This window comes from Megalobrama amblycephala, linkage group LG12 (assembly GCF_018812025.1).
Source record: "Megalobrama amblycephala isolate DHTTF-2021 linkage group LG12, ASM1881202v1, whole genome shotgun sequence".
NCBI classification, from domain to species: domain Eukaryota; kingdom Metazoa; phylum Chordata; class Actinopteri; order Cypriniformes; family Xenocyprididae; genus Megalobrama; species Megalobrama amblycephala.
The window spans coordinates 5,112,501-5,129,378 of NC_063055.1; the positions used below are offsets into that span (position 1 = coordinate 5,112,501).

The 16,878-nt window shown below is 35.2% G+C and overlaps 1 protein-coding gene across 2 annotated transcripts in view; it reads left to right on the top strand.

The window, feature by feature from the left end:
- cux2b (cut-like homeobox 2b) overlaps window positions 1-16,878 on the top strand; it is a 186,503-nt gene that overhangs the window by 120,322 nt on the left and 49,303 nt on the right. For both annotated transcript variants that reach the window (XM_048209083.1, XM_048209084.1), the window contains exon 4: window positions 10,839-10,917. In XM_048209083.1, the coding sequence (XP_048065040.1) occupies window positions 10,839-10,917 (79 nt within the window). The remainder of the gene's footprint in view (window positions 1-10,838; window positions 10,918-16,878) is intronic.

Sequence of the window (16,878 nt, forward strand, 5' to 3'; positions counted from 1 at the left end):
CTGGCAAGATTTAAAAATACGTGCAAAGTAAACTTTCGTGACAATGCAGCATTGGCCCAATCAGGTCACAAATCCACCAACTGTCCTGAGCGTCTTTCAAGCTGGCCCTGGGCCATTGGGCAGTCCTTATTGTCGAGCCCTGCATGTTGCACCAGCACTGCGCTGGTACTGTGACTCTCGACTGTGTGTGTGTGTGTGTGTGTGTGTAAGAGAGAGAGAGAGTGACACAGGCTGCTGATTGGAATTGACGTGGGGACTGGATATGTGTCAGGACTTCGGTTGCTCATTTCTCTCTGCGCCTCAGAGAGAGCAGCTGCTTTTTCACACAGTCCATCTCAAACTGTACAGACAGATTTACTATGACGTTGGATAACTCATAGTTTGCCTTACGCATGTGCTTATTATTGTCAGAATGTATATGATCTATTATCACTTTTGTTCATGGACTGACTTCCTGTGTTATAGGTGCTAAGGACTGGAGGATTTTCCATATATGTGTGTGTATGTGTGTGTGTATCAGTGCACAGCATAAATGAGTACACCCTCTCTGAACAAATACAAAAGATGTATTTTCTTTATGATCACTAATGATCACTAATACAATTCATGGAAAGATGGCAAAACTAAATTGTATTAAACATATACATAATAAAAACTGAGAAATATATGTCATTAATTGCCATAAAATAAGTAAATTAGCCAATTTTTATTAAATTAAGGATTGCAGAAATGAGTACACCCTAGATTTAATTCAACAAAAGTATAATATTCTAGTGCTTAGTATGCCCTCCATTAATTTGAATATACTGCTCTGACCCTTCTTGGCACAGAGTGTACAAGTTCATGACAAATTGTCACATCTGTCCTGTTTAACCCCTGGATGATGAGCTTCTTAAATGCCCTGATCTTTAATGGGGAGCGTTGCTCAACTCGTCTCTACAGAATCCCCCACAGGTGCTCAAGAGGGTTAAGATTGAGTGCAATACATGAAGGTTTTTCACCTTGGGAGAATGCATATCCTCATTGTCATGTTGAAAAAATGCTCAACAATGCAGGGAATGAGGAAAGGGTAACATCTTCTGTGTCAAGTTTGTGTATTAAATTACACAGTGGTGTGGGAATTCATGACAGCATTGATAAAGCACAACTCCCTCACACCTTCAGCACTCATACATCCCTATATAAGAGCTTTACTACCACTGAACTTTACTGTGGGAACCAGGCACTTCTCACTGTACTCCTCCTCTAGCAAAATCATAACATTTTGGATGCTGTTGGATCCAAAATGATTGATTTGGTCTCATGAGACCAGAGTATTGATTCCCAGAATCTATATTTTATAAATATGGGCTTTAGAAATGGCTAACTGACTTTATTGTGCTTTGGCTACAGTAGGTAGTTTCAGTGAGAACAACAACCATCCATGTCATTTCTGCAGGCTGCATCTTACTCTGTGAGATAAACAGTCACTCTTTTCATAGCTTTTGCTGGCTCTGAGACACTTGCTTGGTATTTCTCCTGCTCTTTGCCTAGCAAAAAAATCCCTCATCACTAAATGAAAGCTTAAAATTAAGGTCTGATTATTTCAGGGGCCTTGTCACAAGTCCATTGTTTTTGAATTTCTGTGTTACTTTTGCTATATTTTCACACTTAAAACAATGATTTGGTAATCCTCTTGTACCACTGTCCTCTTTTGTGCTAAGAAATAAGTTTCCTGACAGTTCTCTCTCAAGTGCTTCCATTGTTGTCAGCATTAAGTCTGAGAATTATTCAGTGGACTATATAACACTTTTAATTAGCAAGAAATGACTTATTTCTAAATGTTTTGTTTCAACATACTTACCTGTTGCCTTAAACTTGCACCAGAGTTTTTTTTTTTTTTTTTTTTTTTTTTTTAGTAACTTTTAGGAATGTATACTCATTTTTGCTACACAGCATTTTATCACCTTGATAAGAAAATCTTATTTTCCTGAATAATTTTGACATTCTTCTTTGGTAATTGATTAAGCAGACTTGCTGGAACATTATATCTCTAAAGAACCCTAACATGTCTTCTAAGTAATTGAGTAGTTGCTGACATTCAGAAGTTTCAGAGGGGGTGTACTCATTTATGCTGTGCACTGTATAGTCATAAAAATGACACATTTTTATAATATTTTATGTTATATATATATATATATATATATATATATATATATATAGATATATATATATATATATATATATATATATATATATATATAGATATATATATATAGATATATTTTATAAATTATATTTATACAATTAATAATAATGAATAGAAATATTATTCACAATTATTAAACATTAACATATTTCTCTGCTTCATGAATTTTTTTAAAATAATTTTTTCAGGTTTTTTTGTTTTCTTTAATAAGTTGTTTAATCGCAGGTTCCTCTGTGAAAATGTATCCCCTATAATGTGACAACATGCCCCGCTATAGGTGAACATCACTTTAGTAAGCTTTTTTTTTCTGGCCAATAATAGTGGCATTAAGAAATTTAAGGTAATACAGAAATCCACTTTCAAAAATAAACTAGCTATAAGAAATATTCAGTGGAAAAATGTGTAACAAATAGTCCGGTCTCCTGTATGTATTTAGACATAATTTTTGAGTTCTGGGAAAATAACTATAGTATTTCAAACACCTATGAAACTGGATGTTCTTGAGAAATAAAGCTGACAGCGTCTCTAAGTCGCTCTGATGAGAATGTTCATGTAAATGTCATTTTAATGTAACAGTGGATTGTTCCTTTTGTGCTTTGTTATAAAACAGCCTCCTCTCTATGTGCTGTTTGTGGTTGACTCACTCTGAGTGCCCGCGCGTGTGTGTGCGTGTGTGTTTGTGTGTGTGTGTTTGTGTGGTGATGGTGGTGTATCCAGCGGTTGTTATTAAAGTGAACACATAATAGAGCTGCTCTGAACTGTCACTACAGGAACGCAACCTGACGGAGGAGTCTCGCGTGCCAGAGAACGCCACAGACACACTTGTGTGTTTCAATAATTGTGTAGCAAGAGTTTAAATGTTCATATCTTGGATTTTTTGATGCAAATGAGAGTTTGATGTGCTATATTTAGACACACACTAACATTCATTCCCTCTCCAGCTCAAACAAAATATTTATTTGAAACTAAACTGTAAAGACGGCTCGTTCATTATTGCATATATAAGTCTTAAAGGGAGAGTAGCAAAAACAGCCTGTTTATTTCTAATGGTTACAGAGAGGCTGGAAAATAGTCATGATAAACTGATTTTGGTGCAAGAAACATAATATGTGGATTTCAGAGAGGAAAAAAAAAATCAACATAAGTGTAAATAATTGTATATGCATCTCAATTTAAAGCAGTGATTAAATTTAAAATTACATTTTTGGTCTGTTCCTCACAAAAAGCTGTCAGATTTCAGAAGACTTGAAATATAGTGATAGACTTTTTGTGATACTTTTATGGTCCTTTTACATCTTTTAATGGCAACCAGTATGATTCTTCTAAACTTTTTCTTTTATGTTTCACAAAAAACACAAAAATAACAGTATACAGGTTTAGAACAACGCAAAATCTTATTTTGGGTTGAACTATCCCTTAAAAATGGCCAGTTCACACTGATGGCGATTAACTTAACTCCACTGTGAAAAGATTTTTTGGTTTAACTTAAAAAAGGAAGTTACCTGGTTGCCTTAAAATTTTAAGTTCATTGAAATTAAAAATTTGAGTTAATACAATGAAGGCGATTGGTTTAATCAACAGAAACTCAAAAAACGATGTTATCTGAACCACATTAATTATCTAAGTTGATTTGACAAAGGAAAAAATGTTGTGATAACAAATCATGAAAATATTTTTTTGCATTGTAGTAGTTTTTAATAAAGTCACTCAGTCACTCAATCTGACTCTTTGTCCTCTTGAACCCAAACTCTTTTCGTAGTACATTCTAAATGTTCCGCCATCATGGCTAAACGTGATGATTCACTGCTAATTGCATAATCACCAGTTGTGATAATTGTAATTGATGAGTGTATAATTGCTAATTGCTAGTCTTTATTGGAGTCTCTCTGCCTTCATTTCTTGCTCACGCTCTCTTTTTGTCACATTTTATTGTTGTACACTGACTTTTCTTGATTTCTTTGTGATCATCTTGACCCGCACACACAAGTTGCTCGTGTGTGAAAACACATTCACGGATTCTGAAAATTAAGCATAGTTTCTGTTTTCAAATTAATTATGGGATCCAACCACAGATGCTTTTGGCAGTCAAGCATTTGATTTTTTTTCTTCGTTTGTGCAAATGAGAAATTAGTCAGTGAATGCTGGAGTGTGTTTAATGTAAAAACTAAATTATACCTTTGAAATTTGGCAGATCGCTGCTTTAAGTTTCGGGACTAAGAAGTATCCTTAAGTTCTCTGCGCTTTGAAGCTGTAATTAAAAAGACGTGCAGTGCTGAGTGTCTGCTTTTACAAACTAGAAGAAGAAATTACTGTAAACTTTTCAAAGTATTATTAAAGGGCTTGTGCATGTCAGACACGGCTGGTTTACTTCTGGCCTTTTGAACTTTTTTAAAAAATGCTGTTCTTTTGAACTTTCCATTAATAAAAGAATCCTAAACAAAAATGTATCACAGTTTCCACTAAAATATTAAGCAGCACAACATTGATAATAATAAGAAATGTTTCTTGAGCAGAAAATCATCATATTAGAATGATTTCTGAAGGATCATGTGACACTGAAGACTGGAGTAATGATGCTGAAAATTCAGCTTTGATCATAGGAATAAACTACATTTAAAATATATTCACATAGAAAACAGTTATTTTAAACTGTAATAATATTTCACAATATTTCATAGTATTTTTGATCAAATAAATGCAGCCTTGGTGAGCAGAAGAGACTTCTTTCTTCTTTCTAAAACATTAAAAAGTCTTACCAACCTCAGTCTTTTGAACGGTAGTTTATATACAGGAGAAATGTCATTTTTCTGTATTTTCCTAATACAATAAATGTAATTTCCATTGTATTTGCATTTACAATTAAATAATATTTTACTATAACTTTTGATCAAAGTTTATTGGTAAAAAAAAAAAAAAAAAAAAAAATAAATATATATATATATATATATATATATATATATATATATATATATATATATATATATATAAAAGGTCATTGCGACTTTGTATCTCATAATTCTGACTTTTTTTCTCACGATTGCGAGTTTTTATCATGCAATTCTGACTTTATAACTCAATTCTGATTTTTTTTTTCTCAAAATTGCAAGATATAAATTGCCAACTGCGTCTTATAAAGTCAGACAGAATTGCGTTTTTCTATTTTTTTCTCACAATTGGACATTATAACATGCAATTACAAGTATATATCTCACAATTCTGACTTTATATCTCACAATTCTGACTTTATATCACGCAATTCTGACTTTATAACTCGCAGTTGTCAGTTTATATCTTGCAATTCTGAGAAAAAAAGTTGCAATTACCTTTTTTATTTTTTATTTCATGGCGGAAACAAGCTTCCATACATAAGGGTGAGTAAATAAAAAAAAAAAGAAAAGAAAAAAAATCATAAAACATTTTTTGCAGTTAATTTTCAATAAATACTCACAAAAAGAAGAAAGTTTTATATTCTAATTGTTACAGAATGTTTTAGTACATCAAACTCATATTTCAGCCTTTTAATATTTCTCAGTTATCAATCTAAATTAATATTCAGTATGATTTTATACAGCATAAAATAGTGCTGTCGTATGTTGTCTGGACTTGAGATTGTCTCAGGAGAGACGGATGCTGGTTCAGTGACGTGGAGGTGTCCTGTGCATATTAAAACCTGTGTGTGTGTGTGTGTGTGTGTGTGTGTGTGTGTGTGTGTGTGTGTGTGTGTGTGTGTGTGTGTGTAATTGATGTCTAGGCACTGGAGTTGACGGGTTAATGGTGTGTTCTCTCTTTAGGAGATGATGAAGAGCTCTGAGAGATATGTAAAAATGTTCCAATGTTAACATGTGAGGAGGATGATGATGATGATCGTCATAGTGATGATGCTTTTGTCTAATAAGTCATTATACCCTTGAAAAATGGAGGCTGAAATGGCTCTTCATCTTGTGTATATTCATAAGGAAATCTTTGTTGTCTCTTGCAGAATTACAGGGATTTATCTTTGCGTGATTATCCGGCCATATGTGAGACAGTCTGTGTGCAATTCATTCATGTTTTCAGTCCTGATGCTGTAGGAAAGAAAAAACCCAAACAACGTGTATTTTAGTCTCCAATAAGATTCTGAACATTGAAAGAAGTACCAGATACTAAGCTGAAGTGTCTTTTTTGGATAATAAATTACTTTTTAATATTCCTGTAGGTCATTAGTAGTTCACTCTTCAGGAAGTTAAATTGTCATTGATCTGTTTGTTTTAAGCTGCGCGACATGTCAAGTTCTGACTGAGTTTGGGGCGGGACTATTTGTTTGTCTGACCAATGGCAGATAGGGGGAGTGTTTAGGTCTTATATGTGCAGTTGTCTTGTGACTCTAGTGGTTCTGAAATGACAGACTTCAGCTTTAAAGTTGAGACGAGAGTAGATTTAAATAGGTTTTGTAAGTGCTGTTGAGAAGCACCATTAATTAAACCAATCAGATCAGCAGATGCTCTGACTTGTTTAACATCTTCACACACTCTCTTTTCTTGTGTTCACTGGTTTGTGTTCTTCATATGTGAGAGCTCCAGTGCTGATGGAGCAACTGAATGCCATGTCTTGGCAAAAGGAGAGAGAGGAAAAAAAGAAAAAGAGAGAGAAACACAATTGCTTTTAGAGAGCGAGAGCGGGAGACTATTGTATCAGTATCGATTCCTGTAGTGCTGCTCTATTCTGCATGAACTCCATGAGGCAGCGACAGAAGAGGGCTGAACGTACGGCAGACTCGCCGCTTCAGATGACATGATGCTTATTGAGCAGCTTCAGAATACCATACTGCCTACTGTTTTCAAAGAAAGTACTTTCCCACAATGCTATAAATTAATGCTACTGAATTAAAGGGATATTTCACCCAAAAATGAACATTTTGTCATCATTTACTCACCCTCATGTTGTTTCAGACCTGTATGAGTTTCTTTCTTCTGTTGAACACAAAACTCATACCGGTTTGAAACAACATGACGGTGAGTAAATGATGAGAAAATTTTCACTAATTATCCCTATAATTATCCCTTGAAATGCAAAATGCATTTAAACTATCCCTTTAAATGCAAAATGTGATCGCAGTATACTACAATTTCATAGTGTTTTACATATTACTGTGAATACTGCCTACAGTTTTTAATTTCTTAGCATCAATGAATCTCATGAAGAGAATACCTGGGTCATATTTCAACCCCAAACCAAAAAATAAATAATATTTTGAATGGAAAGAATGCCTATTTTTAGAACCATTAAGATTAAGTTTTCTTGAATTAATATTAAAAAGTGATAAAAGTAATCAATTAATTAATCTTTTTAAAATTTAAATCAGCCTACATTAAAGGCAATGTACAGCAAAAATGATTTTTTTAGCATAAATAATTTATAAAATGTTTTTGTATTGCGATAGGCTTCTATAAACACTGTAAAAAATATTTTTGAAGTTGTAAATAAATCAGAGATTATTAGAGTATGTTTTAACAAGAAAATACTATTTCAGTCTATACTTCAAAATTTCAGGTGTCAGTGTGTTACTTGCCATTTCTTTGTAATTATTTGTGAAATTACTAGAAATTTCTGAGTGAAAAGTAAATCCTACAACATTTTTTTTCATTGCTGTCATAAAATAGACTTTCTTTAAAGGATTAGTTCAGTTCAGAATTAAAATTTCCTGATAATTTACTCAGCCCCATGTCATCCAAGATGTTCATGTCTTTCTTTCTTCAGTCGAAAAGAAATTAAGGTTTTTGAGGAAAACATTCCAGGATTTTTCTCCATATAGTGGACTTCACTGGGGTTCAACAGGTTGAAGATTCAAATGTCAGTTTCAGTGCAGCTTCAAAGAGCTCTACACGATCCCAGACGAGGAATAAGTGTCTTATTCTAAAACGATCGTTCATTTTCTAAAAAAATAAAATAAAAATGTATATACTTTTTAACCACAAATGCTCATCTTGCACTGCTCTGCGATGCACCACGTATTACTTAATCACGTTGGAAAGGTCACACGTGACGTAGGCAGAAGTACCGATCCAGTGTCTACAAAGCGAATGTGCAAAGACTAAGACAAACTGCCTTTACAAAAAAAGGTAAAACAACGATGTCAGACGATTTTGAAGTTTGGAGTTTTTCGCCCTACTGTGGTACGTCACGCTTGACCTTTCCAACATGATTGTGTAATGCGTGACACACTGAAACAGCAATTTGGACCTTCAACCTGTTGATCCCCAGTGAAGTCCACTATATGGAGAAAAATCCTGGAATGTTTTCCTCAAAAACCTTCATTTCTTTTCGACCAAAGAAAGAAAGAACATGAACATCTTGGATGACATGGGAGTGAGTAAATTATCAGGAATTTTCATTCTGAAGTGAACTCATCCTTTAAGCAAATCACAATTATTTTCTTTTTTGGGGGGCTGAAATATGACCCAGATCTGTTCTTGACACTTTTCACTCATGTATACTTCACAGTAATCCAGCCATTGATTTTTCTTCACTCAACACAATTTGATTTTCTTAAATATAAAACATCCTTTGAGTCAAACAATAATGATTTGATTTGAAAATAAAGGACTTTGTGTTTGATTTCGGTCACAGTCGCTGTGAGTCTCTCTTCTCCCGTCACAACTGGCATCAAACCCTCTTCACCCGCAGGCCTGTCTGCTCATATTTCACATGGGCAGCGAGCGTCCCATCAGGGGCCTGGCCGGCCGATTTGAGCAGTAACTTCCCCTCCAGTGTGCACTAGAATCTCAACGATGGCTCGAGTTTGAGCGGCTGGAGTGGAACGCTGTTGCTTTGGAGGTTTTCTGTGTGGTCTTTGGAGCTCTAACCTACATATCCACAGGCACAGGTGCCCTCTCTATGGGGCCAGGTGGCGGCCCATTCTGCTCCTGCTCTTTCTTAATGAATCCGTAATTGGTTTGAGTCACCTGTGGAGAGGAGAATAGCGGGGTGACGGGTCGGGTTAGTCGAGGTTCTGGTTGAATCTGACCTGGCTTCACTGTGCACAGTAGTCCAGCACAGACCCAGAGCCCTCAGCAGCACTTTACTCTTCATTTCTGTCTCACACAGACACATGCAGACTTCACATATTTAGCACTATGGTGTTCAGAAAGGAATAATAGTGTACTAGAGCGTGTTTCTTGAGCAATAAATCAGCATATTAGAATGATTTCTGAAGGATCATGTGACTCTGAAGACTGGAGTAATGATGCTGAAAATTCAGCTTTGATCACAGAAATAAATTACAGTTTAATATATATTTAAATAAATACAAAACAGCTATTTTAAAATGTAATTTTTTCACAATTTTTTTTACTGTATTTGATCAAATAAATGCAGCCTTGGTGAGAAGAAGAGATGTTCTAAAAACATTTTGAACATTAATGCATATTGTATATTATGGAAGCTTGTTTCCACCACTGAATAAAAAATAAAAAAGGTATAATTGCAACTTTTTTATCAGAATTGCATGATATAAACTCAAAAACACATTTGCGAGTTAAAAAGTTGCAATTGAGTGTTATAAAGTCAGAATTGTGAGATATAAACTCTTTTTTCCCCCCAGAATTGGACTTTATAACTCGCCATTGCGAGTTTATACTGTATCTCTCAATTCTGAGAAAAAAAGTTAGAATTGCGTAGTTTACATCTCGCAATTGCGAGGAAAAAAGTCAGAATTCTGAGTTTATATCTCGCAATTGAGTTTGTCTCACAATTCTGACATCATAACTCGGAATTGCGAGATATAAACTCACAATTGCGAGTTATAATGTCAGAATTGTGAGAAACAAGTCAGATTTTCGAGTTTATATCTCGCAATCCTGACTTTATTTCTCGCAATTGTGAGTTTATATCTCGCAATCCTGACTATTTCTCGCAATTGTGAGTTAATATCTCGCAATTCTGAGAAAAGAAGTCAGAATAAAAAGTTGCAGAAACAAGCTTCCATAGTATATGGCATGGTAAAAATGTTTGTGAAACAATATGCAGTATACAAAGCTACATCTTTTGAACAGTAGTATGCTAAAGTTTTGTGTCAGGACCATTTTTACATTGGAATTATTTGCAATTACACTGGACTTACTTAGCTGTTTTAATTTTGCAGTCCAATTTTAAGTCCAATTTTAGGTAATATATATTTTAACTTATATGCAGTTGAATTAAATAAGTCTGGAAAAATCACAGTTGATATTATTTATTTTAAGTGGAAGTTCAAGTCAAGCGCATTGCATTGTGGGATACAGTATTCTGTGGGGTGTGCCTTGTTGTTTTTCTGCACATTTTGCCAAACGTAATAAGCCATCCATAATGCACTGTAGACATACTGCAGAAATAACTCCAAACGTTCCCTTAGTGAGTGTTGTGATGAGTGTGAAGCCGCTGTGTTGAGTACCTCGTATATTTGTCGGAGTATCGGATGCTTTGTTGCATTGGTGAGTTTATTAGACATAGTTTTCCTCGAGAGTGATCGTGCTAATGTTTTTCTCCGCTTAAGTACTGGAATAAACTTTGCTCTGTTCATTTGTAGCTCTGCGGTATCAACATATGGAGCAGAATTATTGATTGTAATGTTTTATTATGTGTTGCATGGCCCTTAAGTGTGTCCTAGATTGATGACCTCATCTCTCTGCTGCAGGTGGTTGCATTGAGCCAGCGCAGTAAGGAGGCGGAGTCTGCGTTCCTGGGAATATATAAACAGCTGATCGAGGCCCCAGGTGAGCTGCACACCTGCTTCACACACACACAACCTGCAGAAACAAGGCCATACATTCACTGTTCGATTCCACATGACTCGAAGAAACACAACTTTAAGAACAACTTGAGATTATTCATTTGATTTTTTGGCAATTAAAAACCTGTTAAAAGGGTCATATATTGTGTAAAATTGGATTTTTCTTCCTCTTACAAGAGTTTGATGTAGACCCTAATCTCACAACATAAAACTGTCCTGCAAAATGACTCAGAAATCATGTTACAATCATCATCTTTATGCATAAACATCTATTCACTATTTAGTCCAGTGTTATTTTAGTATTATTTATATACAGATATAGTATTTATTAATATTTTGGATTAGATTTTATTTTTATATTTTCAGTTTCAGTTTTAAAATTTTATTACGTGCTTTGGTCCTTTTTGTTTTTTAATACTTCTATATAACTTTAATTTATTTTATTTCATTTTTAGTAATTTTCATGTTTCAACTTATTTTATTTCAATTAGTCAAAATATTTATATTTTATTTCAATTAACGAAAAATATTTTTAATATGGAACTTTAATATTTTTTGATATGGACGTCTTAGGCAACATTTCTAATATATTTCCTCTTATTTCAGCTTTACTTTAAATTAACAAAAATGATTTTTAATAGTTTTAGCTTTAGTTAACAATAACAACACTGATTTAGTCACTTAGTCCACTGTATTAAAGTAATTTCCATGAGCTCATTAACATAATCTGTCCACATTTACATATAAACACCTATTCAGTAACTCTGATGAGGTCATTTTGATATGGACTTCTTAAAGATACAGTCAGATTAGAAAATGATCATGTAAAACTAAATTATGGCTTTTGTTGAGCAATATAATTAGTGTTTATGAAAGTGTAGAAAGTGTCCTTTTTAATGTGCTTGTTGGAGTTGTTTGGGGTCAGGCGGGTCCATATGGTCTCAGGTTCTGATGTCTGCAGTGGGCCAATCAGAGCTCAGTTGGATGTGAAATGTGGGATTGATGAGGAGTGTGGAGCAGAGGAGAGACGATAAGAGAGAAACGAGACAAATAGAGACAGGAGAAAGAGGACAGGGGCCTGACGCTAGACCGTCCTATCAGAGATCACAGGAAGCTTGATGCCACTGTTTACACATTCATTGACTGGGTAATGGAAGCTTCTGCTGGAGAGATAAGCTCTGTTCCCAAACCTAGGGAGCTGCCTACCTAGACAGCATTTTCAGGCGTCACGTGCACTTCTGTTGAGACAGTTGTTTTAAAAGGTAGGCAACTTAACTATGCTGCCTTACTTTAGCTGAATTTTATCCTTCACAGAGAAGACAATCCCAGAATGCACTGCGACTGACTCAGTGAATAAATCCAAGATGGTGGATAATAGGGGTTGCACAGACTTTAATGCTCTGCTGTGATGCTTTTAAAGGTTAGTTCACCCAAAAATAAAAATAATGATTTACTCACCCTCAAGCCATCCTAGGTGTATATGACTATCTTCTTTCAGACAAACACAATCATAGATATATTAAAAAAATATTCTTCCAAGTAACATTTACATTTTTCAATATCCTTTCAAGCTTTATAATGGTGGTGAATTGCATTTGTGATTTTGAAGCCCAAAAATAGTGCATCCATCCATCATAAAAGTAATCCATACGACTCCAATGGGTTAATAAAGGCCTTCTGAAGTGAAGCGATCCATTTCTGTAAGAAAAATATCCATATTTAAATTAATTTTTTTATTAACTAAAATAACTAGCTTCCATCAGACGGCCTACGCAAGTCGACTTACACCAAAAGAGTATTATTGACTAACTATTGACTATGTATTTTGCCTCAATAAACTCCTAATTACTGCTTGTTAATAGTTAGTAAGGTAGTTGTTAAGTTTAGGTATTGGGTAGTATTATGGGATGTAGAATATGGTCATGTTGAATAAGGCATTAAAGGGTTAGTTCACCCAAAAATGAAAATGATGTCATTAATGACTCACCCTCATGTCGTTCCACACCCGTAAGACCTCCGTTCATCTTCAGAACACAGTTTAAGATATTTTAGATTTAGTCCGAGAGCTTTCTGTCCCTCCATTGAAAATGTATGTACGGTAGACTGTCCATGTCCAGAAAGGTAATAAAAACATCATCAAAGTAGTCCATGTGACATCAGTGGGTTTTCAAAGTTTTTGAAGCATCAAAAATACATTTTGGTCCAAAAATAACAAAAACTATGACTTTATTCAGCATTGTATTCTCTTCCGGAATCCTTTCCATTGAATTGATTCCACTGAATCCTTACATCTGTCAGCGTTGTTAATGCACTTTTACGTCGTTGTTTTTGGTGATTAGGACATCCGCGACATGCACACTTACACACCATTTTAAAAAATTATAGCAATACCAAAATACAAACAATGTAGAATAGCTTGAATACAGCGTGCGTCTCCGTCAGACTGTAAACGAAGTTCGGGCGCACCGGATAACACGTCAGCAGCGTCTTACATCAGCAGCGTCACTGCAGAGTCGTGAACCCAGATTGACAACAGACCCGGAAGAGAAGACAATGCTGAATAAAGTCGTAGTTTTTGTTATTTTTGGACCAAAATGTATTTTAATGCTTCAAAAACTTCTAACTAACCCACTGATGTCACATGGACTACTTTGATGATGTTTTTATTACCTTTCTGGACATGGACAGTCTACCGTACATACATTTTCAATGGAGGGACAGAAAGCTCTCGGACTAAATCTAAAATATCTTAAACTGTGTTCTGAAGATGAACGGAGGTCTTACGGGTTTGGAACGACATGAGGGTGAGTCATTAATGACATCATTTTCATTTTTGGGTGAACTAACCCATTAATATGTGCTTTATAAGTACTAATAAACAGCCAAAAGTTAATAGTGAGAATTGAACCCTATTTTTTGGTTTAGACATACATCTTCTAAAGTGTTGCCAAGTATTGCAACATTATCTTTGCTATATGTGCAATTAATTGTGTTTTGTGCAAGCAGTGCTGTTTGGAGTTGCTGCCTATGTAGAGCGTTTTAAAAAAACAGTCACCTTTCATTTATCTAAAGAGACCCAGTGAATAACTCCATTTGACCTCGTCTGTGTCTTTTGGCTGGTTCATTTTGCACAAAGACACATTCAGATTAGCATGCTACAAAGGATGATGGTGGCCAAAGTTTCCCCCCAAAGCCGCGGCCATCAGATGTCATTGGTCTCCTGTGACGCGAGCGTAACCCAGCGCTTGACCTACCTGCGAATCGTCCTGACGACGAGAGCTACGTTTTCATCTGTATCGACCCCTGACGAATCTTGCCATCTGTGAGGGCGAGCCTGTTGTCTACAGCAGCCTATTAATCTGTTCCTTCCTCTGGCTTTGAGCAAGGTCACCCCCCCTGCCATCCCGGGGAATGAACCATTCCAGGTGCCATAAAGGACAGTAAACTAGCTCAGGTTCCAGAAACATCAACATGCTTGTGGATTGTTTTTGATCCAACATGTTAATGTGTTCATAATCAGAGCATAAACACACTCTGTCTTTACTTGTACAGCAAAATACTACAAATCAACAATTATAAAAACCTGTTTTAAGGGTTTACATGCAAACCACTAAACCTTGAACCAGTCTAAACAGATAAGAGCAAGTTTTAGGGCTGGCCGATATAATCAGGGCTTGACATTAACACCCGCCAACCCATCAAATGTGTAACGCAGTCACTTATCGATACTGAAATATCTGAAACGCTTCCAATACTCATTTTTTTGCAGAATAGATACACAATACCAGCTGCGTTTCCAACAGCGAGTTGACACACAAACCCGCCTACCATTAACCACTCGTTTCATTTGCTCCGGATGAATGTTGGTGTTACAAAGCTTGAATTCCATCGTGGGATTGGTCGTATTGAGCATAATTTTACTCATTCCCATAGATTTTGTGCTCACACCCAAAGTGTGCACATAAAGCCGCTTCTCAGAACTAAATTGAGTTCTTTTTCACTGACTATTGCGCTTAAACAGTCAAATACACACAAAATAATGTCAAAATGCCGGTCGTGGCGAGTATTCACGTAAACACAGTCAGTTATGTTTTAAGTGAAAGTAAACACTTAAGAGAAAGAAAACGTGTAACAGTATAATGGATCCGTGCGTCAGGTCTTAAAGTGACAGCAGCCTAATACACCTGCTGCCAAAGTATGAAATAATAAAAATGTCTACATGGCCATTTTTCCCCATGGTATCGATGCCGAAATTGTGGCCAGTGAAAATGCTGAGTGGCTTGTAACTTTGGAAAACCTCTAGCCACAGTGGCTGGTGGAGCAAAAAAGTTAATGTCAAGCCATGGACCTATGTATTGTATTTAGATGTAAGCACAGATTTGTACAGTTTCTACCAGAAATGCGTGATCTTGCCTGTGGATTTCTTGGATTTTCTGGATGTTTTTTTTTAAGCAGTTTTGTTATAAATCATATGTTTATTCTCTTAGAAAAGTAAGCCTAATTATTTAAGACATCATTCATGCCACAATCTGTGTGGGATGAAGTAAGTGCTAAAGTTTAATATGTAGGGTTAGGATTGCCCTATAAAGTACCAGTAATAATATCACAGCCGAGCATATTTCCATCCTGATGGATTAAATCAGGTTCTGCTTTAGCAACTCAAACCTGTGTGGTGTGATTATGTCCATCATGATTCAATAGGCGGCTTCAGTTACTGTACCTGTAGTATTTATTCACCAGAGATACTGTATTACAATTCTCTCTGTGACGTTCTCTTCAGATAAACGCATAACGCCGACCTGACCGCTGCTCTGCCCGTTTAGTCTTCAGTGACTTTCTTTTAAAGCGTTAGAGTCCTGCGATCGCTGCTTTAATTCGCCGCTTGTAAGGTATTGATAAAGTTAACAAAAAACATGCTGCTCATCTGTTTATCTACAAAGAGTTGAGTTTGTCGTTTCACTCCAGGAGGAGGCGAAGGGAAAATGCTGATGCGTCCTTTACGGTCTACATGCTAATCGCTCTGTGCGTCTCTCTTTCTGTCTGTGTGGCTGATATCAACAGAAATCCGCCAGCATGATGATGGCTCCTCGTTTCCACTTTCTTATGTTTTACTGTTTCGTCAGCAATTATTGAATCCCTGATTGTTCAGCTGTGTATAATTATGAAAAACAATTGTAAAACAGATGTGAGTGTTTCTTCAGCTATGGGCGCTTTTGGCCCTGTGGACGTTTAGAAAATAAACTTGCGCTTTCACTAGTTTATTTCATTTGTCTACTAACAGTGTGTGACATAAAAGAAGAAATGCATTTTTGTTGGTTGTGGTGAAAATGACAATTTTGTGTAAAAAACATTTTCAGGTTTTATTGTATGAAAAAGATCCAAAAAAAAAATTACAGATATTTTCTGTAAATAATTTAACAGTTTATTTCATTATTTGATTATAGTTGTAATTAAAAATTATGTTTGTATGCTGGATTTTCACATTTTAAGATTGAGAATGTATCCGGGACAAGATTAAAACTAAAAAATCAATATATAAAAGACATTTAAGTACCAAAAAATAAATTGATAGTGGCATACATATGACAAAACTAGTTAATTTTTTCTGTTTGTGTTTATAAAAATCAACCTTCAGGGCAAAAAAGTGCTTGAAGTTGATGAAACACCTGCATATATATATATATATGGCTCATATGCAGGTGTTTCATCAACTTCAAGCACTTTTTTGCCCTGAAGGTTGATACATATATGTATATGTATGTATGTATATGTGTGTGTTCACCAAAATAACATATTTTTGTCTACTTCTCATAAAACAATAAATAATAATTTTCACACAATAAAAATTGAAAATGTTTTTACAAATACTTTTTTATAAATATTCACATATTCAAACTTCATTATTTGATCATATTTGTTATTAAAAACAATGCAGAATTTTCAG